The sequence below is a fragment of the Maylandia zebra genome, linkage group LG17, assembly GCF_041146795.1.
Source record: "Maylandia zebra isolate NMK-2024a linkage group LG17, Mzebra_GT3a, whole genome shotgun sequence".
Lineage (NCBI taxonomy): Eukaryota > Metazoa > Chordata > Actinopteri > Cichliformes > Cichlidae > Maylandia > Maylandia zebra.
The window spans coordinates 16,670,955-16,698,905 of NC_135183.1; the positions used below are offsets into that span (position 1 = coordinate 16,670,955).

Here is a 27,951-nt window from a genome sequence, read left to right on the forward strand (position 1 = left end):
CCAAAAAATGCAATAAATAAAAAACAATTTATTTCCTAATTCTGGAGCTTTCAGCCTCCTCTGTGGACCTCCAAAAGTTATTCAACAACCTAAAATCTGTCCTGATGAAGCTAGAGATGATAATAACAATAATAATAATAATAATAATAATAAAGAGAAAAAGATGAGTTTTGTCCACTGGTGTTTTATTAAATGTTATAAAGCCATAAGTGAGACGGTGTTTAAAAGACTGAGTGGTTGTGGTTGTGAATGTGTTCACAGTTCAGGATTAAAAACTTTTGTTTGACTTTTTGTTGTTTGTATGAAGAGCAGAATGAGCACAGTCATAAAAAATATTAATTTCTTCTGTTTTCAGCTTATAAAAAGACACATTATACATCTGTAGAAAAATATAGAAATATAAGCAGAGTCATAAAAGATGCTTCTGTCACGTGATGAAGAGCTTTCATCAAGTCTTTGATGTTAAAACTGGTCTGACATACAGAATCGATCAATCAGTGAGGCCTGAGGCTAAGTCTGAATCAGGAAGCAGCTGCTTGAATCCACGCTAACTCATATCACTGTCAAACACACGGGCCAGCGAGAAGCAGCTGGTGCAGTCAGCAGAATTATGGTAGAGGATTTTTCTGGTTCTGAAATGGAAAATCCCAGCAGAAGGTCAGAGATTAACAGTCCTGCTGCTGGGACTGAAATGCTGAAAACTTTAAACATCTGCGAGCAGCAGGAACCAGCTGAGCGATATCTCGAGTAACCTCTGCTTATTAGAAGCCAGCAGCTGAGTCTGAGACCCTCAGCGTCTCGTCGGATTGGTGCTCCTGAGCTGCACAGTGAGGCTTCTGTTCATTCTGAATAATCCACCTCCACCATTGAGTCCCCCACCCCTCTCTGAAGTCCACGTCCTGGAGGGGGACAGGTGACTCTCCCGAAGGATTCACCTGGCCCCTCCTAGGTGTTCAGTTTCGGGTAATGGGACACAGGCGGCTCAGAAGGATCTCAGAGTATACTTGGTTCACTGGTCCTCTAACACGATAGGTTGTGGGTTGAGACCCCGCCTCCTGCTCCGTGTCTGGCAGGGTTGATTGGCTGCCGAGTGTATGTACAGTTCTCTCTGTTCTGGTCGTGTTCGCGGTGGACGTTCTGTCACTGGAAAGTTTTGTGGACCAAAACTTCTCCACCTGAGAAAACAGAGCAGAACATCAGCTGTGAGGACTGCAGCCCTGACCACTGGAAGCACAAGTTGTGTTACCTCGTGAAAGTGACAGGCACAGCGTCCCTGCAGGAACTCTTTGTATCGACCCATCGTGATGCTGAACGTGTCAATCACTTCGTACCCATGATGCTTGGCGGTGGTGATGATGTCGTCGTTCTCCCTGTACAGGTCCTGTATCTCTGTCTGAAATATTGATCAAAGAAAGCAGCTTTAATTCCCATAGAGGGGTATGAATGACAGCAGGAACAGGAACCTACCAGACTGAGAGACCTGATCCCGTCCACAGGCAGATGGAAGCCCATCCCTAAAGACTTCACCACCACCAGGATGTTACTGAGAGATTTACTGAGGAGGGACAGAAGTAACCTCACGTTACCATAGAAACCAGAGTCCTCAATAACATTGCTAATCCCGAACGCTAAACCCCGGGTTACTGTCTTTACTGAAAGGGTTTCTCATGTTACAGGAAATGCAGGACTGGAGTACAGGTGAACCTCAGGGATCAGCGTTAGGTCCTCTGTTCTTTAGATCAGTGTAAGCCCATATGGAGATAACACTGTGGTTTATACTGTATGTAGGTGGTGTTACACTGTGTCTCCTCACTTGTCCAGCACTTCACTGACTGTCCTCAGGTGATTGGTGTTGAGCCACTGGACTCCTCCCACAACCAGAACTGTTTGGTTAGAGTTCACCAGAGGCTGAGACCTTAACAGACAAGAACAAGAAAAGTCACCTGTTAAACATCTCACGGCTTCATGTAACATGCCTCAAAAGTGGATTGTTAGGACCTCACCTGTTGAGCAGCTGCTGCAGAGCCTCCCTGAACGTGGGTCGCTGCTTCTTCTCCAGCCAGAACTGAGGATAGTACGAGTAGCTGACCAGAGTCCGTCCTCTGTTCAGGTTCCTGTAGACCAGCGTGTCGTGAGCTTTGTCCCAGTCCTCCAGGGTGGAGTTCACCCTCTCCATCAGGAAGTACATCATCCCACGATTTGTTGAGTCCCCGATAAACAACAGCTGAGGAGCAATGAGAGAGCTGGTGATGTACCTCCATCAGGACGACTGCCACAAACTGAGACATCTGAGATGGACTGGTTCAAATCAGCTGATCAGGTGACCTTACCTTTCTGTCCTTCATACAGTCCTGCAGCAGTGGGTGGTCCACTATTGGGTGATAACAACCATCTGCCTGCCAGGAAACTTCCCTCCAGTCGCACGTCCTGTTGTCAGAACAACTGAGGCATGGAACAACCCAGCGTCCTGTCAGGCAGGTGAGACACACAGGTGAGGTGGCGAGAACAAAAAGTCACTTGACTTAAATTTGATGTATTATCTTAAGGAAGCAGTCCACCGGCAGGACCTCAGACCTGACACGTGTCCCGAGCTGCAGGCATTACGTTGACTCTGGGATTCGCTGTGGGGCTGAAGACCGCAGGAGCGATCTGGCTGGACCAGCAGACCGCAGTCCTGAACAACAGACATCAAACTGTGACAAATTTGCAATCAGCACTTCCAGGAAGTTCTGAACCTCCTGTGTGTTTTATATTGTTATTTGTTGTATTTTTATTCTTTTTAATTTTGTGAAAATTAAGCACTTTATGATTTTTATTTCACAGAATTTTATCTGTGAAAAGCGCTATATAGATACATTTTATTAACTTCTTATATAGCATTTTTCTTCTGTATCTGAGCACTCAAAGCATTTTACACAAATTGCCTTAATCACAAGCACTTTTTTCGATGCCCTTTCGTGTAAGTACTTTCTATCTAACATTCATACGCATTCAAACTCCGATGGATGCATCGAAGAGCACACAGACTAAAGCAGATGGGGATCAAACCACCTACTGATAAGTAGGTGATCTGCTCTACCACCTGAGCTACAGCCACCCCAAATAACACACTTTACCACCCAGAACAGTAATAGTGGAGGAATTGAGATGTTCTGGACACAGATGAAGAGGAAACAAAGGAACCCTCAGAGGAAGCGTCAGTCTGAAGTTTCCTTTAAAACCTGAAACTGAAACGAGTTTTTACTATTTTGTTTAATAAACACTTTACAGCTGGTTACATTGGTAAATCGAATAGATTCTGTTTTCTACTCATAGAAAATTACACATGAAAAACTTAAACACATGACTGCACCATCTTTTGTTTTAATCACTGAGTTTGATTCCCTGCAGGGTCAGAGGTCGCGTCCATCCCAGTGAGCTTTGGCCTCTGAAAGTAAATCTGCTGTTTGAGATCTGAAGCTTCTCGCTGTCAAACACCACGTCTTCTTCTTCATGTGCTCGCTGCTTCCTCCCTCAGAGCTTCTCTTTCATCCTCCTCTGTGGATCCGTCCCCGTCCTCCTCTGCTCAGAGGTCAGGAGTCAAGCAAAGCGATCCACGCTCACCTCAGAGTCCCCGTGGGAGCCTCCAGGTCTGGCGCAGACTTCACAGCCACCGCCATCACAAACGCTGGCTCTTCTTCTTCTGCTGCTGTTGCAGGTTTCGTCGTGGCGGCGTCACATTCCTCACGTCAGCGGCACAGCTCGCAACAAAGTGCGACAAGAAAACTTAACAGGGATTTTCTTGTTCGTACCTGTGCTCAGTGTACACGCTGCTCCGAGATCATCTCCAAACACACCGCCTCCAGCAGCAGCGGACCGTTTGAGGCCTCGCCGCCGCCACGTCGCCCCCAACTCTGACTTCATCGAGGCCGCGGCCACGCGCTCCTCTTCCTCACTCGGACTCAGAACAGCAACAAGAACTACAGCTTTTAAAACTGAGAGAGATGTGAGCCTTTCCTTCTGATCAGAATTTAATTTCTGCTTCAAACTCTATCACAACGCGACGAGAGAGCACAAATGTCAGTTTAACCATGGCGTCAGCTTTTGTGTAAAAGCAGCTACTGAAGCCTGATGATGTCAGATATGATGTGCAGTAAAAAATGATTTTCTTTGTCAGAATCATTTTTATAACTTCAGAGGCAGGGCTTTTTGCTTTTTGCCTGGATGATAAAAGAAAACTGTATTTTATTTTTTTATTTATTATCAACTGGGAGTTTAAATATGCAAATATAATAAATCATTTTCAAATCTCGTGTCCACAGGATAGGACAGAGCTGATAGAGTGCCACAGAGCAAACGCCAGATCACAGGTCTGAAACACTCGTCAAACATTAAAAACTAAATGAATTTGTAAATGAATGTGTTTAATGTGTCAGAGTGCCGTAATTTCCTGCTGATAATGAATGTGACGTGCTGTTTCATGCTTAAACCTTATTATTATTCCTGAACAGGTTAATTTTTTGGATATTTCATCAGTTTGTAAACAATATTTTCCTTCATTTTGGAAATCAGTGCAGTTTTTATTTTTAGTAAATAAATATTTGATTTTTTAATGATCACACTATAGTTCATTTCACATACACTAGATGTTTATGATGTACATTATTTACTTTTAAATTATTTCTAATAAAACAAGAATAGAAACAGGGGAGACCAGGTGTGGTTATAACATGGGAAGAGTTGCAGCAGCAGGAGTTGCACCGATTAGGGATGAGACATCAGGGTTCACCCACTTCTATCCCTGATTTTAAATGGGGGTTGTCACAGGCATATGCGGATATTACTGAGAAAACAAGAACAGGAAAATAATTTTTTCACACAGCTGAAGATTAAATATGATATGACTTAGAGTACATTAGTACTTAGTGAAGCACTTGCTAGTTTCAAACCACTATGCTAATACAATTAACTAAACAATGACTGACAGGGGTGGGGTGGATTGTAACATGGAAACATGGACCGAGAGGTGTACCTGCTGATATTTGACTGACTCACTCTTCAGTCAGATCAGTGATGAAGGAACACAATGAGCTGATACTGCAAATCATTGCAAACGCTGACACAACAGCGGCCCAACAATCTTCCCCGTACTGGTTACAGGAGCAGCAATAAAGTTTTCTGTGAAGCACAGGAGAACCAGCCAAGCAGCAGACCCGTGTCATGGACTGACTCCACGTCAGGCAAGATGACAAGGCAGAGAATACTAGCATAGCTGCCTCAGCAACAGAAAAGCTTTTTGTGTCAAGGTACATTAAGTGCTATTCTTTCTTTGTTTCAGGTTCAAAAGACAGACAAGGAAGGAGAAGCAAAAATGCAAGAAAGAATATGTCAGTGAGGAATGAAGGCAAAGAGAAGCAAAAGAAAAAAAAACCTGCCACAGAAGTGTCGAACTCTAACGCTGCTGAGACAACTTGTTATAACATGGCACCGATTTGCACTTCAGGACAACCAACATCCATTTATCATAACTGTGAAAGGGATTAAGAATGTACACACACACACTGGCACTGATTTTTATACACATAATAAAAAAGCTTTCAGACCTAAATGCTTTTCACACGGTAACTGTTCCTTAAGCATTCATACTGTCACGAAAGTTTGTTCTAGTACCGTACACTAATTTACACACAGCGGTGTGTTTGAGTCGTAGTTCAACACCATGTTCTCTGTTTTTGCTTCTTTTATTTAACAGCTAACGCTGGTAGTGTTGTAACAAAGGAATGCCGCGTATTAACCATGTGAGAATGTGTGTGTGTGAGTGTGAATAAATAAAAGAGAAAAAGACAAACTGCTGAACATGAAAAGAGGATTCTGAGTTTTTTCTCCGCCTGCAGGAATGAGGTGTGGGTGGGGTGGGCTGTTTGTGTGGTGTCAGCTGGAATCCATCATAGAGGAGCAGAAACACTCCGATAATCCTCCCATGTGATTGCAGAACTGATCTCAGGTCTGAGAATCTTGGTAAATCCGGATCAGCGCTCATTAGATCATCTGAGCCGCCGCCGCCTCCTGTGGGAAACTCAGACCTCCAAACGGAGCAGTGGGTGGAGATGGGAGAGGAGGAGGTCTGACCAAACCAATTGAGAAGAATCAAACACACACGCAGCAGTCCAAATACATTCAAAGAAACATCTGCAGCAACATCTGCCTGCTGATGGGGTTCATAACTGGAGAAGTGGAGGTGTGGAGGCATTCACACAAGATGCTTGGACTGAACCATTAGTGCACATGCAGTGGGGAGGCTCATGCAGGCCTGTAACCCAGAGCTGGAGCAGAGGTGGACATGAGTGGGTGGAGACAGCTGGACTCAGACCAGCGCTTCAAAAGCCTCATCAGCTCTGAGGCGGGTGGAGGGCGGAGGGCAATAGCAGAACACGGCATTGAGGAAGATCACGACAACGAGCAGTGGAAGATGCAGACTTTAAATACACAAGGCAAATGAGGGAACAGAGCACAGCTAAACATAGTCTAACTAATAAGACAGGGAAGCCAAACACAACATCCTGCACACAGGCCAGGAGACTATCAAAGTAAAAACCAAGGTAAGAGCGAGGGACAGAGAGAGAGAGCGAGGGATGGAGAGACAGTGTGAGGGGAGGAGAGAAAGACAAACATAAATTACCAGACATGTTGGGCTACACAGTGAAATAACAGGGAAACAGACAACTTAACATGGAGAAAAGACTGAGTTCAAAGAAGGACACTGGGACAGGAAACTAGACACAAGAGGACGGGGAATGAAAAAAGAAAACCTCCGATAACAAGCTGAGATCTGGGGATACAAACAGATATCAAAAGTATAACCAAAACAAGGACCTTCACCTCAGAATATTATATAAACCAAAATCAAAAATCCAAAAGAGAAAAAATCCAGGTACAAAACCCAGGATCATGACAGGTGAGGGCGGAGGGCAAGCGCGGAGCTGGGTGCAGCTCAGGGCTTGGGAGTGGCTTTGTGGTCATTCTCTGAGCTCAGCATCATCTGAAAGTTGATAAATAAGCTGCTGCTCTGCATTTCCACAGAAACAAACAGGCCTAATGGGATCATGCTGCAGACACGAGGTCAAAGGTCAGAGAGTTGCAGCCAAAACATTTTGTTCTGTTTAGGTTACGAATGAAAAGCTGCTTCACGCTACCACTCCACATCCCACACAGTCCAGAGAGGGAGGAGGCAGAGCCTCCAGAGCATGATGTTTCTGATACTGATCCATCAGCTCTGGCTCACCCGCCTGCAGAGACAGGCCGGAGGTCTGAGACGTGCTGGTGTGCACAGGTGTTCTCAGAGAGATTCACAGGTGAGATGTCCTCACAGAGCTCCAGCATCACAAACACATACAACAACGAACCCCCACCCTGCTGTCTCTGAGCCGGCCAGTGTTCGTCTGTCTTTAGCTGACCAATCAGGACATGAACATCTGCAACAATGAAACATCTGGATGACACATCTGGACTGAGCTACTGCTCTCACAGAGGAGCTGAAGGAGTGGGTGGGTGGGGGGACCAGCTAGAAGTGATTTATTCAGACTCACAATGAGCTTCAAACAACAACTACAATCCTCACAATCAGCACACGTCTCTGGATTCTGATTGGCAGCAGCTTAGGATCCAGGGTCACATGTCTTCAGGTGAGCACAGACACAAAGATTAAGCTCAGCAGCTCCATCAGATAACCAATGAAGACATGATTGTAACATGATACACTCACACACACACATACGCAGGAGTGTTTATAGTGAGTCTTTGTCTTCACTCAGTTTAACCTGCAGAAACTCCCGAGGCCTCAAAACTCTTATTGTAATAAAAATAAAAATTATTATTAATTTTGTTATTTTTATTGTTGTTGCTTTTATGTTTTTGCTTTGATGCAGTGTTATCTTTAGTTCTCGTCAGCAGACTCGACGTTTTACTTTTAAATGTGAGTACAGGTTTGATTCCAGTGTGACTCTGCTCCCACCTGCTGGAGCTGCAGATTGTCTGCAGAGAGAAGCAGCCAACGCCCACTCCTGAGCACTCCACAGAGTCATCACACTTCAGTATTTCTCCCGTTATGTCTTCCTGTCTGAGTTTAGTTATTAGTCTTTGAGTGTGTGATGCATAGAAAACACATGCTAAACACAAGCTCACATTCATGCACATATCAGCAAACATCTACACTGACTCTGACTCTGACTACTGATCCTGGATAAGTTACTGGTGACCTGATGAGCCTGCTGGTTGAGCATCAATGAGCGCTGTGTTCTCAGGGGCCAACCAAGCCCGCTGAACTCCGCCCTCTTTAGCTCTAATTGAGGCTCACAGGTGGATCAAAGGTGGATGAGAGGGGGGCAGCTGGAGGGAGATGAAAACATGAATCTGAGAGGGATTGGGGCTACGTGGGGCCCCACACAGCTTTAACCTGCATCAGGTAAGATCACCTGTTCAGGACCTGAAACTGATCCAGATTAAAGCAGATTACCGTCTTCTTCCTGAACAGACTGAAAGCTGGGAGCTGTTTGCTCACTGGAGATTTAACTGTGACAGAAAAGACTTACAGGTTACCTGAAGAACATCATCTGAACGTTAGAGACAGAAAACCTGAATCCTCTACACCCTGAGCCGAACACCAGCAGCTCCTCACACACTTCGCTTCATTCTGCAGATGTTCTTGTGCAGTCCTGAGAAACATCCATCTGAGGTCACAGAGGAGAAGTTGATGGAAATGAGTGCAGATGTTGGAGAAGCATCAGCTTTGCGAATGCTTGCTCACGCTTCGCCGCAGGCGTCGAGCTGTTAGCGCCGCAAAGGGATGTGAGAGGAATTTAAAGGCAGAAACAAACGGAGCCAACATTTCATTCTTCTCAGAGTGTCGAGGTCACGTCGAGATGGTTTACTGAGACCTGGAGCAAAGCCCAGAGCTTTTTTATCAGGCTGATCAGATTCAATCAGATTTACTGAAGCAGTAGAGTGTGAAGGAAACAGATGTCAAGACAGACAGAGTTTTCTGTGCCAGGCCTGCTCTGCTGTGTTGCTCTCTGACAATCATAGTTACAATAAATGACCAGCAGATCCTGCCAAACTCATCTCTTCACCTTATCTGTACCCTGACTTACTCTAAAAACCAGATAAAAGATAACAAAAAGAGCCAAAAAACAACCCAACAGAGCTCAGGCAGACACTCACCTGTCCTACCTTTGCAAACACTGGAAACTCAAAAAGGGCTCAAACATCCAGGCAACAACTCACTTTGTCTAACTGGAGTAAGCAGAAGGTTTGAAATCAGACGTAACACACAAAATACACCTGTTCCAACCTTGTTTTACAAAATCCCGGACAAACCCCCAAGTCATATAATTCTTATAATGGAGGGGTGAAGCATCAAGGAAGGCAGAATGAAATAAAATAATTATTATAAAAATAACAGTGAATTCTGTATGCCTGTGAAACTGATGTAATAATCAACACAAAATAATAAACAACAAATACATGTGCCCCTATCCTGGGTCATTTGACTCAGCATTTTGAGTTTTAATATATTTTGATGTTTATGGTTTATGTTTAAGTTCATTAGGTTATATAAGTTCATTTTTATTATGCCTAGGTGGCTGTTATTGTTCATTGTTTATTAGATTACCCTAGTGTCTTCACCTGGTGTGTTTACATTTCCCTCGCCCTTTGTGTTTCATGTCTGTGTGTCCAAGCTTGTGTTGTGTCTGTGTCTCATTATGTTTCCTGTTTTATTTCGAAGAGGTCTGGTGTCCCATGTTCATTGTGTTTAGTTTCACTTCCCCTGTGTTGTCATTAGGGATGGGTTTTATCTGATACCGGTGCCAAACCGGTACTTTTGAAACGGTGCCGGTGCTTAAACGGGCTGCTGCTGCCATCATCATCCGTCATCATTTCTGCTACACTGGCAGGGCTAGGGGCCAGGACTCTACTCTTCGGGTTCTTGGGGGATGTTGCTAACACCAGGTCCGATAACAAGCACCACACCCGCAGTAGACGTGCTCGGTGTGAGGTCTTGCAGCAAGCTATCAAATATGGTGCATTTCTCGGTTTTTAAAAAAAACGCTATGTCTTCTCAACACCATCTATTCTGACCATGGTAATTCAAGAGGAGCAGCAATTTTAGCTCTTGATGCATACAAAACCTTTGATCAGGTTGAGTGGTTTTATATGTTCGAGTCATTACGGAAGTTTGGGTTTGGTGAAATATTTATATCTTGGGTAAAATTAGTATACGCAAATTCAATCTGTTCAGTTCTCACAAATGGAGAGAGGTCGGCGCCATTTCCTTTGCAGCGCTCTGTTCAGCAGGGCTACCCCCTGTCCCCTGCTCTATTTGCTCTGGCATTAGAGCCCCTTGCGATTAAGATAAGAGCACATCCAAAAATACAAGGGCTCTTGGTCGGAGGGGTTGAAACTGTTATTAGTTTGTACACAGACGATGTACTATTATACCTGCGTAATGCAGAAGAATCTGTACCATCCCTTCTTAATCTGGTCACCTCATTTAGCAAAATTTCAGGATATACAATTAACTGGGTTAAAAGTGAACTTGTGCCTTTATCTAAAACCGGTTTGCCAAGTTTTCTTTGTAATGTTCCATTCAAAATAGTTAACGACCATCTCACATACCTTGGATTAACTGTTCCTAAAGATCCCAAATAAATTTTTAGCTTGAACTTTGCTGAATTCTTATCAACATTAAAGCATAACATCGAGTCATGGAAAATTCTTCCCCTATCTATGGTCGGTCGTATAAATTCCATAAAAATGGTCTCTCTTCCTAGATTTCTGTATCTTTGCCAAAATCTTCCTATTTATCTTACTTCCTCTTTCTTTAAGGAGTTGGACTCAATTATTACTTCTTACATATGAAACAACAAGAATCCTAGGATTTAAAAACTACATCTACAAAAATCCAAATTGGAGGGAGGTCTGAGTTTACCAATATTTAAACATTATTACTGGGCTGCAAATCTAAGAGCCTTGACCTTCTGGCAACAGACATCCCCAGTTCTTGGTGATTTCAACATCCCCTTTTGGGTTAAAATGGAGGCTGACATTGTAAGGGACTCCTCTCTAAAGGCCCTGCTTTTCTCAAAAGTAGGGAGGGCTGAGAGTCTTAAGAAACTGGGGTTTGTTCTGAAACAATCTGTGCAGATTTTAAACCAAATTAGAGGTTTTTTTGAACTGCCAAACTCCTCTGTGCAGGCACCAATATGTGATAACCATGCCTTTTTGCCTCCTTGGGATGATAAATCCTACTATGTTTGGAAGGAGAAGGGTTTAATCAAATTCAAAGATCTTTATATAGATGGAAAATTTGCATCATTTAATCAGTTTAAGCAAAAGTTCGATTTACCGCATTCACATTTTTACTGTTACCTACAAGTCATTTTATGCAATCCAATATGAAGAATTACCAAGATATTCCACACGAACATAACCTTTTTAAGGTGTTCCTGAGCCCTCCTTACTCCAAACATTTGATTTCTACAATTGTACATTTGTTTGAAGTGCACTTCAATGCTCCAGCATTGAAGTGCAGACTACGAGGATAAGAGATGCTTGGAGGGAGGAATTGGGCATGGAAATATCAGAGTCAATGTAGGACAAATGCCTATCAAAAATTCATTCCTGCTCTGTTAACAGCAGACATCAATTAATACAATTTAAAATTGTCCATCGGCTACATTATTCCAAGGTTCGGATACACAAAATTTATCCTTCAACTTCCCCCATATGTGACAGATGTAAAACATCAGAGAGCACATTGGCTCACGCTTTCTGGCATTGCCCCTCATTGATCAATTTTTGGTCCAAAATATTTAATTGGTACTCTAAAGCTTATGGGATTTCCATCTCACCCAATCCAGAAATTGCAGTTTTTGGCTGTGTACGTTCCAGAACTATCCCTGCGACTGTGCGGGTGCCAATCGACCTTGGAATGATGATTGCGAAAAGACTTTTTCTAAAGGAATGGAAGTCTGCTGCTCCTCCCTCCTTCAGTGTCTGGCTCAATGACATGTTATCAGTCATTCAGCTGGAAAAAGTTTGATACCTACAAACACCTGCAGCAAATGTTTTCTCAAAATCCTGGACTCCGTTTTGTACTCACCTTGAGAAAGCTCACGTTGTATAAACATGTACCATGGCACTGCAATTTCCCTGTTTATTACATATTCATGACATTTAATTCATTATGGATACTGGTAGTTTCTAATTTTAATGTTTTCTTTCTTTTTCTTTTGTCTTTCTCTATAGATTATTATTATTGTGCTATTTCTTGCCCTATCATCTCAGCGCCTGAGCTGTATTTGTTTGTTGATGGGGTTTTCTATGCTGAAAAAATTAAAATAAAATATTGGGAAAAAAAACGCTATGCTACGCCAGGTGTTTCATCAGATTCGAGGTGTTACCTCCTTTGCACAGTATCACCTTAAAGCACTTGTTGCAGGCTGCTGAGTTTGCATCTTTTGCTGTGAAGTACAGCCAGACTTTTGACTGCTTCGCCTTGAGCATGTTTAATCCGTAGCTCTGCTCTAAAAGAACGTACGTACCTGGGCCTGCCTACTATCCTGGGAAAGGTAAAATGATTGGCTAGAATCCAAAGTGTATGACATCTCAGGAAAAAAGCACCGAAATGTGCGCTGCTTTTCGGTCTGGTTACTACCGCTTATGTCAGAACATACTGGTACCCATCCCTAGTTGTCATTATGTTCATTCCAGTCAGCTGTTTCCCCATCTGTTTCCACTTCCCCTGATAACCTCCTGTGTGCATTTAGTGTGTGTGTTTTCATTCATTCCTCATCTGATCGTCTGCTGTCATGCCATGTTCCCAGGTCTACATGCCAAGTTGTTGCGTTTAAGGTTTTTCATATCAGGGTTTCCTGTTTATGTTCAGAGTTGTTTAATGTTTAGCCTTAGTTCACCCAGTTTAGGTTAGTGTTTAGTTTTGCCTTTGCCCCTTGTTTGGTATTTTTAAAACCAGCCTTTAACAAACGGCTCGTGTTCAGTAAATATCAAGTTTGTCTCCACGCTTTGTGTTCTCTGCACTTGGGTCCACCTCCTCACTCCACACAGTCTGCTTCAGACAGACTGTGGCAAAACGTTGCTGTAATTGGACCAGAATTTGTGCATTTTGCTGTAAATGATGAACATCCTGATAACAAAGCTCTCTGAAATTTCCTGATTGGTTGTTTCCATTTCCATCAACGGCATCGAAGAGCTTGCTGCTGTGTTTCTCACCATTTAGCTTTCAGGGATTATTCAATCAAACTATCACAGAGTGGGAAGCCAGGTGGGAATTAGGCCTTATTGTTATCGTCTGGATTTTTCAGGGTAATGTAACATTTCGGGGCTCTTCCGGGATTCTGAAACAGGAAGTCCTCTGTGTCCTCTGTTAGCTTCATCTTTGGTGACTAACGTGACGAGAGCAGCTTCAGCAGACCTGATCAGACTGATGATATAACCAATGTTCCGTCTAATTTTTCATGTGTCTGAGCGAACACACAAACTCCCTGAGCGGTCCCTTGAAGCACTGTGAGCAACAGCAGGCGTGTGCACTGTGGTCACACCAGCATCGAATCCATCCAAGTTACATGGTTTATTAAAATAATCAAATTACAGCATTTACATTTATGTTAGACTACTTTTAATTAACTGCTTTAGCCCACTTACAATGAAAATATTAAAAAAAATCTTGTTCATGACCTTTGTAGTATGTTAACACTATTGGAAGTAAGACAGAAAGAGTTGAGCGTGCATGGGCAGAAATGTTGAGAGCGCAAGCAACACATTGCTGACACATTGCGAGCGAGCGCAAATGCAAAACCTGAGCGAGAGGGGCTGCTATTGTGTGTGTGTATATGGATAATAGCAAACACTGAAATACATTTTTTGCACGCAGCAATGAAGTTTGTTCACTCAAATTTAGCTTTTCTTTACGGTGGCCGTGAGAGGCCAAACGGACTGCAACTTCAGAAAACACTTGCAAAAAGAAAAATGCTGCAAAAAGAAAAACGCTGCAAAAGCACACACAACACAACGGAAATGTTTCTGGGGACACAATAAGCGGACGGACCAGTTGCACGAACCAAAACATGCTAACAAGTGCACTGGGACAGGGAGACACTTCAAAGAAGTGGAAGCGGAGCGGCCAAAGAGTAAACTTTCAAAAGTAAGTTCTGAATATTATGTCACTTATTTATGTGCAAATGTTTAATAATGAAGAACATTAAAACATTGCTGTTGGCCACATGCCAGCAAAGTTATGTGACATTAGCGATGTTTGTACTTTGGGTTAACTTTGTTTTAAAGCCTTTACTTTATATGCCGTTCAATAGTTGACCTTAATCCTACAGAGAATGTGATGATTCTATGGATAATTAAAGTCAGTCATATATCCACAAACACAACAGGCTGAAAGTCAGTGATGCTGCTCGGTTTGCAGTCCTGAATATCATGGCACAAGCAGGATTCACTGCACTGTTAATGTTAGCTATGTTATATTGCTGCCTCTGTTCGGTGGTGTCGAGCCAAACGGACTTTAACGTGTGTTTGAACGAGCTGACGGTTCACTCGTTAAGCTGGAAGAAAGATGCTTTAATCACAGGAGTCACACATGTGTCCACTGTACCATCTGGGAACTCTTCTTGTTTAGCACTTGTAATAACACAAACACTAAATCCTCCTGTTTGTAGCAGTGTATACACCTGAGACTGTCACCTGTCTGTCTGTCCTGCACTCTCTCTCTGTTTCTTTCTCTCTGATTGTGTAATAAAAGTATGAACATGTGTTTATAAGTCACACTTGTGTTTGAATCCTGCAGCTTATCACACATTTGATTTCCATGTGTGACAACTGCAAATGTCCAGAGTGAGGACAGACTGAGGGACCCACTGCTGCACATCATCTGTGAGGCTTTGCACCCCTGATGATCCACCAGGACAAAGCAGTGTGTGAGGAAGAGGAGAAGGAATAGCCAGCAGCAGCTGACAGATGGAGAGAATAGACAGACTGTTCCCTGTTTGTGAAGGACTGCTAGGAAAGTTTAAAATAACTAATTGTCTGTCCTGAATCAGTCTTATTAGGTAATGTTCAAATAATATTATCATTCCAGTGTTTTCAGTGTGGGAGAAAGTACTCAGGGCCTTAAAGTTACACACTATGAAAGGCAGCAACGACTTTAATGTTCAGAAACCTAAAGTATGTATCAGCAGCAGAATGGAGCTAAAAATAAATGTTTGTTCCAGTTCTATGAAGCTTTGAGTATTTTGGATTAGTAGCACTGCAGTGTTTGTTGCATCATATTGCTGTAATTGTTTATATGCTTTATATATTCTGAGGTAAGTTGATCTATAGTGTTACACCATATTCTATAATGATGTTATGTGTTTGTAGACTTTCTGCCCAGTTTGACCCATTTAGCAGAAGCCAGCCTGTTTAAGGCTCTGATATCTATTCTGTATGACTTAAAGCAGTTATGACATGATCTGATTTTCTCACCCAATAAAGGAATATTTCATATATCAGTCTACTCTTCATTTTATCAGAAACAGTTATCACAGCTTGTACATTTTCTTTTTACACATATATATAAGCATTGAGCCAAATTTAGTAATGCCAACATATTAAAAGAACAATATTTGTCTCTTATATATAATACATCTATCCGGTTGTTCAGTGATGACGTGACGAATCCTACTTCTGGGCCTAAAGTAGTCTGCGTTTAATATGGCTTTTGTGTTGTTAACATGTTTAATGCTTTGTATTTTCTTCTATTTAATCTCAAAAAGCTCCTAAAACAGTCAGTGATCATTGTTGACCTCCCTCGGCTTTTATTACCGCTAATCATTTATTTAAGCTCAGTTTTTAAAACCTTACTATGTAACTACAGCCCAGCCCATGCAGCAGTATATGAATGACTAACCTCATATTGTGGATGGATTATCTCAGTTGTTCTCCTGGCTGAAGTTTGGTCCTTTTACAGCATCCTGCCATGTGATTACATTTGTTCCTGACCACTGAGAACACTCACATTAACTTTTATCGAGTGGAAAAAAAGTTAGCTTGTTTATATTATGCTAACATAGCTGTGTCGCTAGCGGTCACGTAGCACATCATTATATACCACCTAGCCAAACTTCAGTCACTGCTTTTTAGTTTTCTGTCTTCATTTATGCTGGAAGTGATAACAGAGCTGTACGTTTTAATTTGTTTCCAAAACCCCGCAGTCAGGACATGCTATATTGTATTTAGATAGAAGCTAGCGAGCTAACTCCCTGCTAACTTCTAACTCCGTTAAATGTCCTAAATTCCGTTTTCATGGATGCCTGGATGTTAAACTCAATTGTTGCACCTGGTAGAGCAGAACGCTGATCATTTTATTAAAGATGAAAGACTTTAGACAGTTTTTCAACTCTCAGTAATGCCATAGTGATCGTTTGATATATGGACCTGCAGCGGAGTTTAGACCCAGACACGGCTAGTGACATCAGACTGAACAACCGGATAGATACACTGTCACAGATACTTGTCTTTAAGTGAAGATTTAAGGTGATAGGAAATATAAATAAATGCAACTTGAATCTTTACTGAAGCTCAGTGTTTGGCACAGAGTTCATGTTCACTGCTGTAATAACTAATAATGATTAATATAATATTGGCCATATTATATTTACATTACCAAAGTGAGATGACTTTAGTCTCATGAACAACATTAGCTAATTGTTATTTACTAGCTAATCTTAAATGACTGTTCAGTAGAGAAATGAAGCCCAAAAATCATGTTTTACAGTCCTGTGGTCTCAGCCTCAGATACTTATCAAATCACACAAAGCTCATGTAGAAACAGATGTACAAAATATGTTATCCTTCATTTCTGTCAAACAAAGCTGTATGAAACATTTCCATGGAGAATTTTTCTTTTTGCAGCATTTTTCTTCTTGCAAGTGTTTTTCTTTTTGCAAGTGTTTTTCTTTTTGTAGCATTTTTCTTTTTGCAGCATTTTTCTTTTTGCAAGTGTTTTCTGAAGTTGCAGTCCGTTTGGCCTCTCAGGGCCACCGTATTTCTTCGCTGAAAAATAGATTTCTCCTCAAACACTTGCAACTGCAGTTTTTTTTTTTACATGCAATTTTTTTTATGTCCGCTCAATTTTTTTTTAACGTGCGCTCAGAATAGTGGCACAAAAATAACGCCATACAAAACCACCGTCACTCCTAAAACTTCCTCCCGTTTCTTAACAACTAATTGCCATGTTTTGATTGGTTGACATGGTACATTTTTCGACCAATGGGAAAGGCTGGGGGGTGTTGGTTTCATTTTTGCTCACAGGCGGAGAGTGCTTTCGAGCGTTTTCCTTATAAAATGCCGTTTTTACCGTTCATTCCCACAGTAAATATAAACAACGATAGTATTCAGGAAGAAAAACAAACACTGCATATTTTTTTAATCACAACTCTGGTTTTACCTGGCCTATCAACACAATTTAAAAACTGGTATAAAGTCCACACTTTTTCCGTCAATTGTTCCGTCTGTCCTGCTCACATCTCCAATGGTTGTCCACGTTGTTAACGTGGCTTCACTCCACATCAGCCACGGCGCTTTGCCAGCTAAAACACCGGTGTCGGCACATAAGGACGCTGTCATAGCCTGTCAACGACGTTGATTAGCTGCGTATATACGTGAATGTGAATCGCGTGATTGGCTGGACTATGGGATAAGAGAATGGTTCTAATCCTATACGGGAGCAGCCAGTCACTTACTGACTAACACTGCAAAACAGAATTGTTAACGTATTTACATTAATTTCAATTCAGGTTAGAATTTCTTTTTTGTGCGCAACGCAGATTTTTCCTGCGCAGAGACCGTGCCAGCAGTGCGCAATTGCGCACGCGCGCAGCTTAGAGGGAACATTGGATATAACTGATGCCTTCAACCTCATTGAAACAGCAAAATACAAACTTAAAGGAGACTTTGTGTTTGAAGAAATGAATGTCACACATCCTGCAGTCCACCAGCTAACAGAAAAGCTCCTACCTGCACAAAGCTGCACATCACGTGATATCCAAACATGGGCAGGCTGGGCCGACTCTCCCTGTAAACGTGGACAGTGTAGATGGACATGATAACAGGCTCCGGGTGGCTGCCGTCCATCACCAGGATGCTGATCTTGCTGTTGCCGAGGCCAACCGGGTAGTTCGCCATCCTGAAGGAAGAAACTTCTTGTTAATCCTGCTGTTGTAAAAGTGGCTGCAAGGAGGTGCTCTAAGGTTATCCTCTGTGAAAAGGAGCAAATGGAGCTACAAAGCCAGATTCACATTTTATTTGAGTTTCATATATCCAGCATGGATCACAAATCTAAACTGAAATAAAACAACTCTTGTGTCCCTTCCTTTTTCCTTATAAAAGCCCAGCATAATGCTAATGCATGACAGGGAGTCCTCCCTTGATGGCACCTGTTTCCAAACCATGACTCCAGCAGACGTTAGCAGCATAGTTAAAGCCCAGAAGAGAAGTAGTAGTAGCTGGTTGCTGTCAGTAGGCTGCTGCTTGCTTCATGCCCCAAATCAAAATGGCGAATGCTATAAAGCAGTTCATGCTCTGATTTTACTTCAATAGAAATGTGTTAAAAGAATCTAATAAAGGAAGTACATCTGTTGTCTGCTTAAACATGCTGTCCAATCAAATGTCACATTTCGAGGTTCCTTTCATTCAGGACTATCTCGACTGCACCTTCTCTGCTGTAACCTGTTGGTTTTTACAGTCCTGGTCTCACCTGGGTCCTCGGTGTTCATCCAGGTGGATCCTGCAGGCCGAGCTGACAGGCTCCGGCCGGATCCGAACTGTCATGGTGTCAAAGGTCACCTCTGCGTGGTACTCCTTCACCAGGGGATGGAACGGGGGGTTCAGAATGAGGGGGGGGTCTGTGTAGATCTGTCGAAGGTGGGGGTCCACACAGAGACCTGAAACAGAAGAATCAGCATGACGTTCGATCTCGAGGTTCTACTTCACTTCACCCATGACACCCACCACTAATGAACAGAGCTTTCACAGTAGAGTACTGAGCAAGTCCCGCTAGGAAGCCCCTGAACCTGTTTGGGGGTAAAACCATCTCCTGTTTCCTCAGGTAGAAACCAAGCATCATCCTCTAAGGCTGAAGCTGGAACTCCGTTAAAGAAAAAAAACTTTGCGGATGCTGTGATCACACTTTGGCTGCATGGATCAGAAAACCTCTGCAAACTGCATCCACTAACCACAGCTTCACTTCCACTTGTACGTTAAAGCAGATAACCGTCAGTGAGCTGATGCTTTTCCATCTGCAAACAAATGCCATTTGTCCTACCGCCACCAGGAGGCACAAGTGAGTCTGTCCATATCTACATTAGTGTGACAGATATGAGCAGTACCAGGACCAGCGATGAGCACATTCTTCCTGTGCTTCTCTCACAGGTGTAGGTGTGAATGGCTGTCTGTGTTAGCCCTGTGACAGACCGCGTACCTCTACAGGTGTAATTGCCTGTCGCCTTGTGACACCTAGAACAGGTTGTATAGATTGAGCAGCATCATGTGACCACATGTGTTTCCAGATGTCAGGACAGGTCTAAAATCCACATCTCACCTTCGTCCTGTGAGGAAGACAGAGCTGGTTGCTGACTGGGCGGTTCGTCTGTCCTGTGGGAACATCAGACATAACCCTTCAGTGAACATCTAAGTTCACACACAATGGATCATCTCACACCTGTGAGCCTCTTACCTGCAGCTCCTGTTTGTTTTCAGCTTGTAGAAACCTTCGATCTGGGTCAGGAGGTCAGAGAGGCCACGAGGCAAGGATGAGGAGGAGGAAACACTGGGATAGAGCTGTGGGGACAAACAAGGCAGACACACACAGTTAACACTGCTGAAGAAGAAGATGATGAAGGAGGTGGGGCTTAACTAACCGGCTGAAACGCTGATGAGGTCTTCATCAGCAACTGAAAGTGCAGCAGAAGAAGAAACTCGTCTTCAGACAAACAGACGCCAAGTGTCCCTGTACAGCCACCGTACTGACACACACACACACACACACAGAGTCAGGTGGGTGACATTTAATTTTTTCATTTATTAATAAAAACAAACAGAATCTTTTTTTTTTTTATGAATCAAATAAATGTCTGTAGGATGTCCATCAGTTTTAATTCATTTTAAACTCAGTGTTTCTAATGCTTTTATTTATTTCATTTTATTTGTTTTGGTTAATTATTCAAAAAAATACGCTTTTTATTAGTTTATTAAAATATTTATTCTTTTTCTACACATTTTATTGAGAATCTATTGATTATTTATTGTTATCTTTTGCATTAAGTATTCATTAATTATTACTTATTCATTCATTTTTTTCCTGACATGGAAAACTCCTACTCCTTTAATGACAACACGCTACTCACCTGGCTCCCCTCCCTCTCCGAGGACAGGTGTGTGTGTGAGGACAGGTGTGAGAGTGGCGGCAGCAGGAAGTCCAGTGTGTCCTCCAGGATCAGGTCTTTGGTGATCTGTTGGTCGAAGGCATCGTTGCTCAGAGCTGACACGTTTAACTGTGTGTCCACCTGAAAAGGAGAGGCAGACCAATCATAGAGCAGCTGAGGTCAAGGCGCCCTCTGCTGGTTATTCACCTGAACACCTCAGGCTGGTTGTATGTTTGAGGTCCAGTAAAGTGTGGTTATTCTCAGGTCCAGTCAGAGACGGAAGCTCTGCTGGGTCATCATGTAACTCAAGGGTGGGCAACTCCAGGCCTTGAGGGCTGGTGTCCTGCAGCTTTTAGATATCACCCTTGATCAACACACCTGAATCAAATGATTAGTTCATTACCAGCCTCTGGAGAACTTCAAGACATGTTGAGGAGGTAATTTAGCCATTTAAATCAGCTGTGTTGGATCAAGGACACATCTAAAACCTGCAGGACACTGGCCCTCATGGCCTGGAGTTGCCCACCCTGATGTAACTCAACCTCCAGGTGTCTCAGCAGCTTGAAGCTTCTTCTCTTCTTCATGAGTTTGAGACCTTTCACCCAGAGGAGGCAGAACGTCTCTGAAGACCAGCTGGAAGGCTGAGCTGAACTTGAAAAGATAATGGTCAGACTCTTACCTGGACTACCACAGGTGTGACAGAGCCGCTGAAGAACAAAGTAAAGGTGAGCAGCTGGAAGCACAACAGACACCTGAAACACACAGTAGTGACAATATGAGCCACCACTGGGCGCAGACTGCACACACTCAGTAGACATGACAGATCCAGTCTGAGGCATTTTCAAGTTTTCAGCTGAAACCAAAACAGACACCCAGACACTGCACCATCCTTTCTACCCACCTTTCTTTCTTACTCGCTCCCTACTTTTCTACCTTCATTTCTTTCTACCTTCCTACTTTTAGCTGCAGTTTGAAGCAACTGCAGACAGACAGGTGTGTACTGAATCTGGATTGTGAAACAGGAAGTAAAGTTAAGAGTTTCAGCTCAGAATTCACCTGCTTATGGTTCGCTGCTTCTTATTGGTCGACGCTGCAGCCGCCTGCAGCACTTTACTTATCACCTGCTTCACCTGCCTCAAAGCCTGATGGGAGGCTGCTGGATCAAGGTGCTGCAGCAGGAAGTCCCTGAGCTGACAGGAAGAGGAGGAGCTAAAGGCTAACAGCAGTGGTCAATGATAATTTATCGTCCCCAATGGGAAACTGATTTGCAAGTGAAAGAGGATGTGCTAGCAGTGAAGTGTTAGCAAGTCCTACACAGGAACATGTTTTACCTTCACAGGTCGGCCCCTCGGATGCTGAATGGTCATTACCACGCTGATGTCATGCAGGAAAGAAGTCAGCGGGGTCACTGAGGTTACCAGGACATAAACATTCACCATGGCAACCAGAGCAGGAGGCGGGGCTTGGCTGTCAGGGAAACTTTAGAGAAACAAGAAACGTTACCTTACAGAACTCAGACAACTTCCTGTCAGCTGGTCACATACAAACCTGTCCAGAGGAATCTCCACCTTCTGATTGGTCGATCCACAGGCATGAGGGTTCATGGGTAAACTAGACTCTGAGAGAAACAGCAAGAGGTTAGCTGAGACCTTCAGATTAAAGCTCAGTTCCAGGCAGTGCTCTTATTTGGCAGTAATGTCTCATGTTGGATGAGCACAGATCATGCGACTTAGGCCACAATCAGCTGATCTATCACATTTAATCTAGATCAATAAGCTGATTTGATTTACCTGCTGCAGACTTACCTGTCAGCTGGAAGTGTGTATAGAAGTGACACAGACCTCCACCTATGTTTGAAAATGCCTCTATCAGCCCAGGCAGCAGGTTCACCTGAGCACACACACAGTTTAGCTGTTATGTCATCAAACATGCCGTCAGTTGACACAGACAGGACAGAAGGGGCTCACCGTCTGATGACGCTGCAGGTGAGAGAAGGAGATCCTCCTCAGACAGCTCTGCTCTGACGTGCTGAGGCACAGCAGGAGGCTCCACCCACCAATGCCTGTAACCATGGAGACACACAGAAGCCTCACCTGTAGTTTAGTGGAGCTTTATTCACAAAGCGACAAATCACGTCAGTCAGGTAGACTCAAATCAACGGCAGCCTGTGAGGGACATCGTCTTCGTCACACTTTCAGAGAGAATAAAAGAGCCACCTGCACGAGTCCCAGCTCGCCCCAAACTCCTTTAACTGTGAAAGACCACAGAATCCAAAACCACCGGAGGCCTTTTCTGCTTGTTTTACACAAAGAAAACGGGAACATGTGGAAGCGATTGTTGACAGGAAACGCTCTGCGGTGGGCTTTTTGCTGGAGCTGTTAGGTTTCAGCAGAAAGAGAACGAAGCAGGATGTTCAACACAGACAACTTTACTTCAACAGTGAGACCATGCTCATGCTGTGAACCAATAATACACAGATTTAAACCTGATGTCCATCCCTCCCTCTATCTGTCCTTCTGTCTATCCATCCATTTGTCCATCCATCTGTCTGTCCATCCATCCATCCCCCTACAGTGAAGACGAGTTGAGCTTCTGCTTAGTCTCTTTCTGTGTTGTTTTATGACCAAACATGAGCTAAAGGAACTTCCCGTTCCAGCTTCCTGTCGTCCTCGGTCTGCAGAAAGCTTCACTTCATGCTCTCAGGTTTCTCTCAGCTTCTCCTTAAACCTCAAGCTTTACTGTCTCACTGCTCCTCAAACATAGGGGGACACAGACAACACAATAATGTGCCTGCCTCTGATCACATAAGCCAGTCAGTGAAGTCTTTATTACTCTGATCTACAGGTTCAGGTAGAGGCTAGGTTATTGTGTAATTAATAAATAATAATACATGACTAAAGCCAACATGTTCTTACAGAGATGGTGTAAACAAGGCCTCTGGTGATACTGATATAATGTTTCTTAACACTGACCTAATGAAAGGAAACATGGTGATGAATCTTTGATGAAGGGTGTTAAGAAAATATCTGATAGAATCATCCAATCAGAGGTTCAGATCTCTTTGCCTCCACAGGATTCAGTTGATGTGGTAATGAACATGTGAATAAATCTGCATCATCATTGTTACCCTCACATCTCCCTGAATTGTTCATGATGTTCAGTGCTGTTGATAAATCATCTCTGAATTTGACATCAGCAGCTGGATGACCCTCTGGTCTGTTTTTTTTGAGGCAAAGTGGGTGGGGTTAAACCCAGAGTGACAGGAAGCATGGAAGCCCCTCCGTGGTAACAGGCCATTTTTCGGTCTTGTGCATGCTCATGTTTCTCTGCCGTGACATGCACTACTGAAGTGATTTTCCACAAACACTTGCTGAGGTCCATCTGCTTTCACAGGAAGTCTCCACCCTCCTCCACCCACAGGAAACCCTGACCTCTGCTCGCTCATGTCGCTGTTTAAAGCTCCAGCAGGGCGGGGCCGTCTGAGCGCGCTCACACTGTTTACATGCTTGATATACAGAGAGTGTGTGTGTGTGTGTGTGTGTGTGTGTGTGTGTGTGTGTGTGTGTGTGTGTGTCTCTCTCTGTGTGTGTGTGTGTGTGTGTGTGTGTGTGTGTGTGTGTGTGTGTGTGTGTGTGTGTGTGCGCGCGCGCGTTTGTCTTTCTGACAGGTTGAAATGTTTAAAGAACGGTTCATTCAGGATCAGATTCAGAGTGTTTATATTCCCAGCAGCACCTGAAGCCAGCACAGCACCCCCTCAGATGTATATTTACCCTGCGTGCTCCTCAGGAAGCTGCTCGTCTCGGCGTATCTGGACAGGTGGACCTCGTAGTCCATCTGCTGCAGGACTCTCTGGTACAGCTGGACCTCGGTGTCTGAGGTCGGGTGTCGCCCCGTCAGAACCACGGCCCGGCGCCGGTGGGGGGTCCTCTGAGACGAGAGCTGCAACTGAGGGGGCGGCAGGAGTTCGTGTGAATCAGAATACGAATCAGAATACTTTATTAATCCCTAAGGAAATTATGTGGGTTACAGTTGCTCCAAGACAGTAATAGACTAAACTCTTTAAATAATACAATATGTTACAGAGTTTACAAAAGTACAAATTGGTGTGGAGAACATTTTTGTGATAGCTTTAAGAGAGTTTGACACAGCTGAATGACACCCGGCATGGTAGAGCTCCAGTTCATGAAGCACTCAGAGATGAACATTTAAACCATGAAGCTGTGTTAGCCCTCAGACTAAGGTCAGCTTGCCGCTCTGATGATGGCTGTCTGCACACAGCCTGTCAGGTGTTTCTTCTCACCAAAGAAGAAGAAATGCAGTCAGCTCAGGCCTGCAGCTCTGAGGCTGGGATGCTGTTTTCCTGTCGGGTCAGTGGCTGTGATGTCAGCCTCACACTGCTTCCTGTTATGCTTAATCTAACACCTTCAGCTTCCTGTCAGCTGACACAACGAGGCAGCAACGCTCCGCTGTCTGGACTCCAGACAGATCGATCACAGACAGTTCTTTATCAACTGGGATTTTTACAGAGAAAATTCCAGATTAACTCAGCAGGAGGAGCAATATCAGACCATCAAGCCCACATTCCAGACTGATGGACTGAGTCACATGACCCAAAACACCCTCATCTCACCCCCTCCCCGGTTTTAATGTCTCACTCAGTTTAACGTGATCTGTGATCCCAGCGTGTTCACTGCTACAGGATTAGAAATGAGAGAAATGATTTTACACATAAATACATTAGAATTATGTCATTATAGCAAATATTAAACCAAATGACAAACACACATTTTTAATTAACCTGTCCAAACAGCCAATCAGAGTCCAGCTGATGGATCAGACTGTTTCAATTACGTTAACCCGTTCAGGACCCACTGACCATCACCCATGGACTGGACTGTATTTTCTGGTTAGTCAGAGTCTTTTCAAACCTCTGAGAGCTCATGAGGTAACATGGTGTGCTTGTCATGGTCCTCTGCTCCTGTCAGACTGGATTAAAATAGATGTTGAGAATCTGCTCCCAGCAGTAAATCCTCACGTCTGACTGGAAGCTGTGGGGAGGAACCAGAGAAATGAACAGCTGATGGCCAACAGCTGAGAGTCAGCTGACACAAGAACAACATCGACCTTTGACCCTGAAGAATGGTCAAAGAAAAGCCCAGAAACTTCCCGAAAGACCTTAAAAGGTTTCATAACACATGAAGACACTAGGGACGGCCTCTCAAACATCAGACACACCAAAGAACCCTGAAGACACAAAGACAGAGCCTAGAATTTCCTAGAGGTGGAATAATCAGGCCCTGCATCACCCGGACACCAGTACATACCACAAAATACCTGTAGCATTCAGAAAAACCTGAAAGACTCAGGAAAGAACCCTCCTGAGAGACTGAGAAAGACCCCAAAATACTCTGAAAGAGAAGGAATCCTGCAAGAATACTCAGAAGTACCCTGAAGTCTGTGGAGACCATTGTGTTCAGGGTGACCTGCACGGTGAGCCCTCCTCTGCTGTCGCTTTAATTCTGCGGAGGTCGAACAACACACACAGCAGAAATACAACATTCAAACCTTTATTTAAAGGATTTTTTTTACGTCTTACACGCTAATGAAGACCGTTCAGATGTATTGATGAAGTTTGTTTGTCTTCATGCATAAAGACTCAATAATAAATTCCTTCTCAGATGTTCCCGTCCTGTGGGTCGGCAAAATGTTTTATCGATAAAGTTTTACTGAGCCACAGCATTACGAAGATGTTACAGCTCTTCTTGAGTGGTGTAAATCTAAACTCATTATCAAGTTTTCAGATGAAGATGGAGTGAAAGCTCATTAAAGCCTCAGCGTTACTCCAACTCTGACCTCTGAGCTCTGAACACGACACTCAGTAAAAGGTGAAGGATGAGCAGACAGGAGTTTACAGCCCTCATAAAACAAAACAAACACTGTGAGTGTGTGCGTGTGTGTGTGTATGCATGCGAGTGTGTGTGTATGTTTACACTCTTGTTATCTGTCAGAAACTGGATCCTCGTGGCAGAAATATTTCTATCGGGACACCAAGCACCAGGACACACTTAAAATACCCAGAACACATGCCAACTGGATTGGCTGGCTCTGATTGGTCCATGCAGCTGTCAGTCACCCCGTGGTAAAATAAAACCCTCTTGCTCACAGTCGTTCATCCGTCTGTGTCTAAAAATATAGCAACAATGAGACAGAAGGAGCCTCGGCCCAGCAGGACTCCTCCTCCAGTGGATGCATTCAGAAGTCCATTCAGATATCAAAACGTTTTAAGAAGAGTTCACTCTACTCTGCTGTCTCAGGGTCGTTCACATGTATTTGAAGTGTTTTAGTTAAAACAGAGCTTTGGGGTCATTTTGGGTTCAATAATAAAGTTTATGTGGAACCAATGAGACAGTACAGTAATAAAGCGCCTTAGGAGAAATCTAAACACATTTGAGGAAGTTTTAAAACAATATGATTTTCACTAAACTCTGACACATGATAAAGTGGAGTACAGTTTGACAGAGTTTAACTGGAGTGAAAAATATAGTGTTTGAAAGGTGACGGTCATCTAAGACTCTGGAAATAATAAAAACAGCCTGACATTTGGTGATGGGATAGTGGGGCGGAGCCCTCAGGTGCCTGAATCTCACTGGCTCAGTGCAGATGCTCCTTAAATGTTTGCTTTTGTTTTAATTGAGTTTGGTGAGCAGCTTTACTAAACTGATGCTGGTGGGGGTCATTATGGGCCACTCAGAATGACGTCATGGTGTGACGCAGATATGCTCACCTGTGCGTGTCTCTGCAGAGCCTCCAGAGTGCACACAAACCTGCGGGTCAACATCTGGAGCGAGGGTACCTTGTAGCACACATCTGACCGCACCGGCTCGTCCCCCACCATCAGGTACACACAGAGTACGAGCAGGAGCGCGAGCAGCAGCAGGGGCGGGCCGGAGCGCCGGCGGAGCTGCGGGACGCACCGCATCACCGGAGGGCGAGCTTCACCGTACCTCCGTCACCTCCATCACCTCCGTCAGCTCAATCTGAGCCCACTTAGGTCAGCACAGAGCATGCGCAGTTTGAATCCTTCATTAGAAAATAAAGTCCTGCTTTTACGTGTCCCGAAGACACGGGTGAGCGCGCAAGAGAGGCCGTGACTGCCGTGCTGCTGAGCCGTGCGCGGACCTGAGATCAGACGGAGGAGCCACGAACTCCGCAAACTCCGAGCTCACTCCTTTAAATGGACACTGTATGACTCCTCGAAGTCAAATCTGCGCCGTCCTCCCCTCATTATCTTCTCCTACTCCGTCTAAACTGCTTTACCTCCTGTGCTGGAGCCACGCATCAGGCTGGAGCTGCTGTGGAGTAGCGGGACACCATCTGGTTTGAGTTAAAGCCAGCAGCAGGAGGAGGAGGCTCCGTCGTCAGGTTTCAGGTCCTGGGTCCGTCCTCTCCTCCAACTTTTCTGCACACAAACAGGAGGAAGCTGCTTTTC

The 27,951-nt window shown here is 43.8% G+C and overlaps 1 protein-coding gene across 1 annotated transcript; it reads right to left on the reverse strand.

Moving 5' to 3' along the window:
* Positions 1–164: 164 nt before the first annotated feature.
* On the reverse strand, positions 165–27,950 carry cped1 (cadherin-like and PC-esterase domain containing 1). Its single transcript, XM_004564975.5, has 21 exons — positions 27,247–27,950; positions 24,233–24,407; positions 22,430–22,524; positions 22,268–22,352; positions 22,011–22,080; positions 21,794–21,941; positions 21,519–21,652; positions 21,142–21,214; positions 20,445–20,603; positions 19,959–20,063; positions 19,775–19,878; positions 19,640–19,692; positions 18,797–18,983; positions 18,058–18,226; positions 2,575–2,674; positions 2,331–2,467; positions 2,004–2,224; positions 1,814–1,915; positions 1,468–1,555; positions 1,247–1,393; positions 165–1,175 (listed from the first exon to the last, which is right to left on the reverse strand). The coding sequence occupies exons 1-21, from the start codon at positions 27,439–27,441 to the stop codon at positions 954–956; spliced, it is 2,769 nt and encodes a 922-aa protein (XP_004565032.2). The 5' UTR covers positions 27,442–27,950; the 3' UTR covers positions 165–953.
* Between the last annotated feature and the right edge of the window lies 1 nt (position 27,951).

What these genes read in the sequence shown, in the direction of transcription:
- cped1 (XM_004564975.5), bottom strand. Translation starts at nt 27,441, where the DNA reads ATGCGGTGCGTCCCGCAGCTCCGCCGGCGCTCCGGCCCGCCCCTGCTG. An exon ending in AAGCAGCGAACCATAAGCAG is followed by an intron (nt 21,215 to 21,518) that starts GTGAATTCTGAG and finishes TGTGTGTTTCAG; the next exon opens with GTGTCTGTTGTGCTTCCAGC. An exon ending in CTGCAGCAGCTGCTCAACAG is followed by an intron (nt 1,916 to 2,003) that starts GTGAGGTCCTAA and finishes TTGTCTGTTAAG; the next exon opens with GTCTCAGCCTCTGGTGAACT.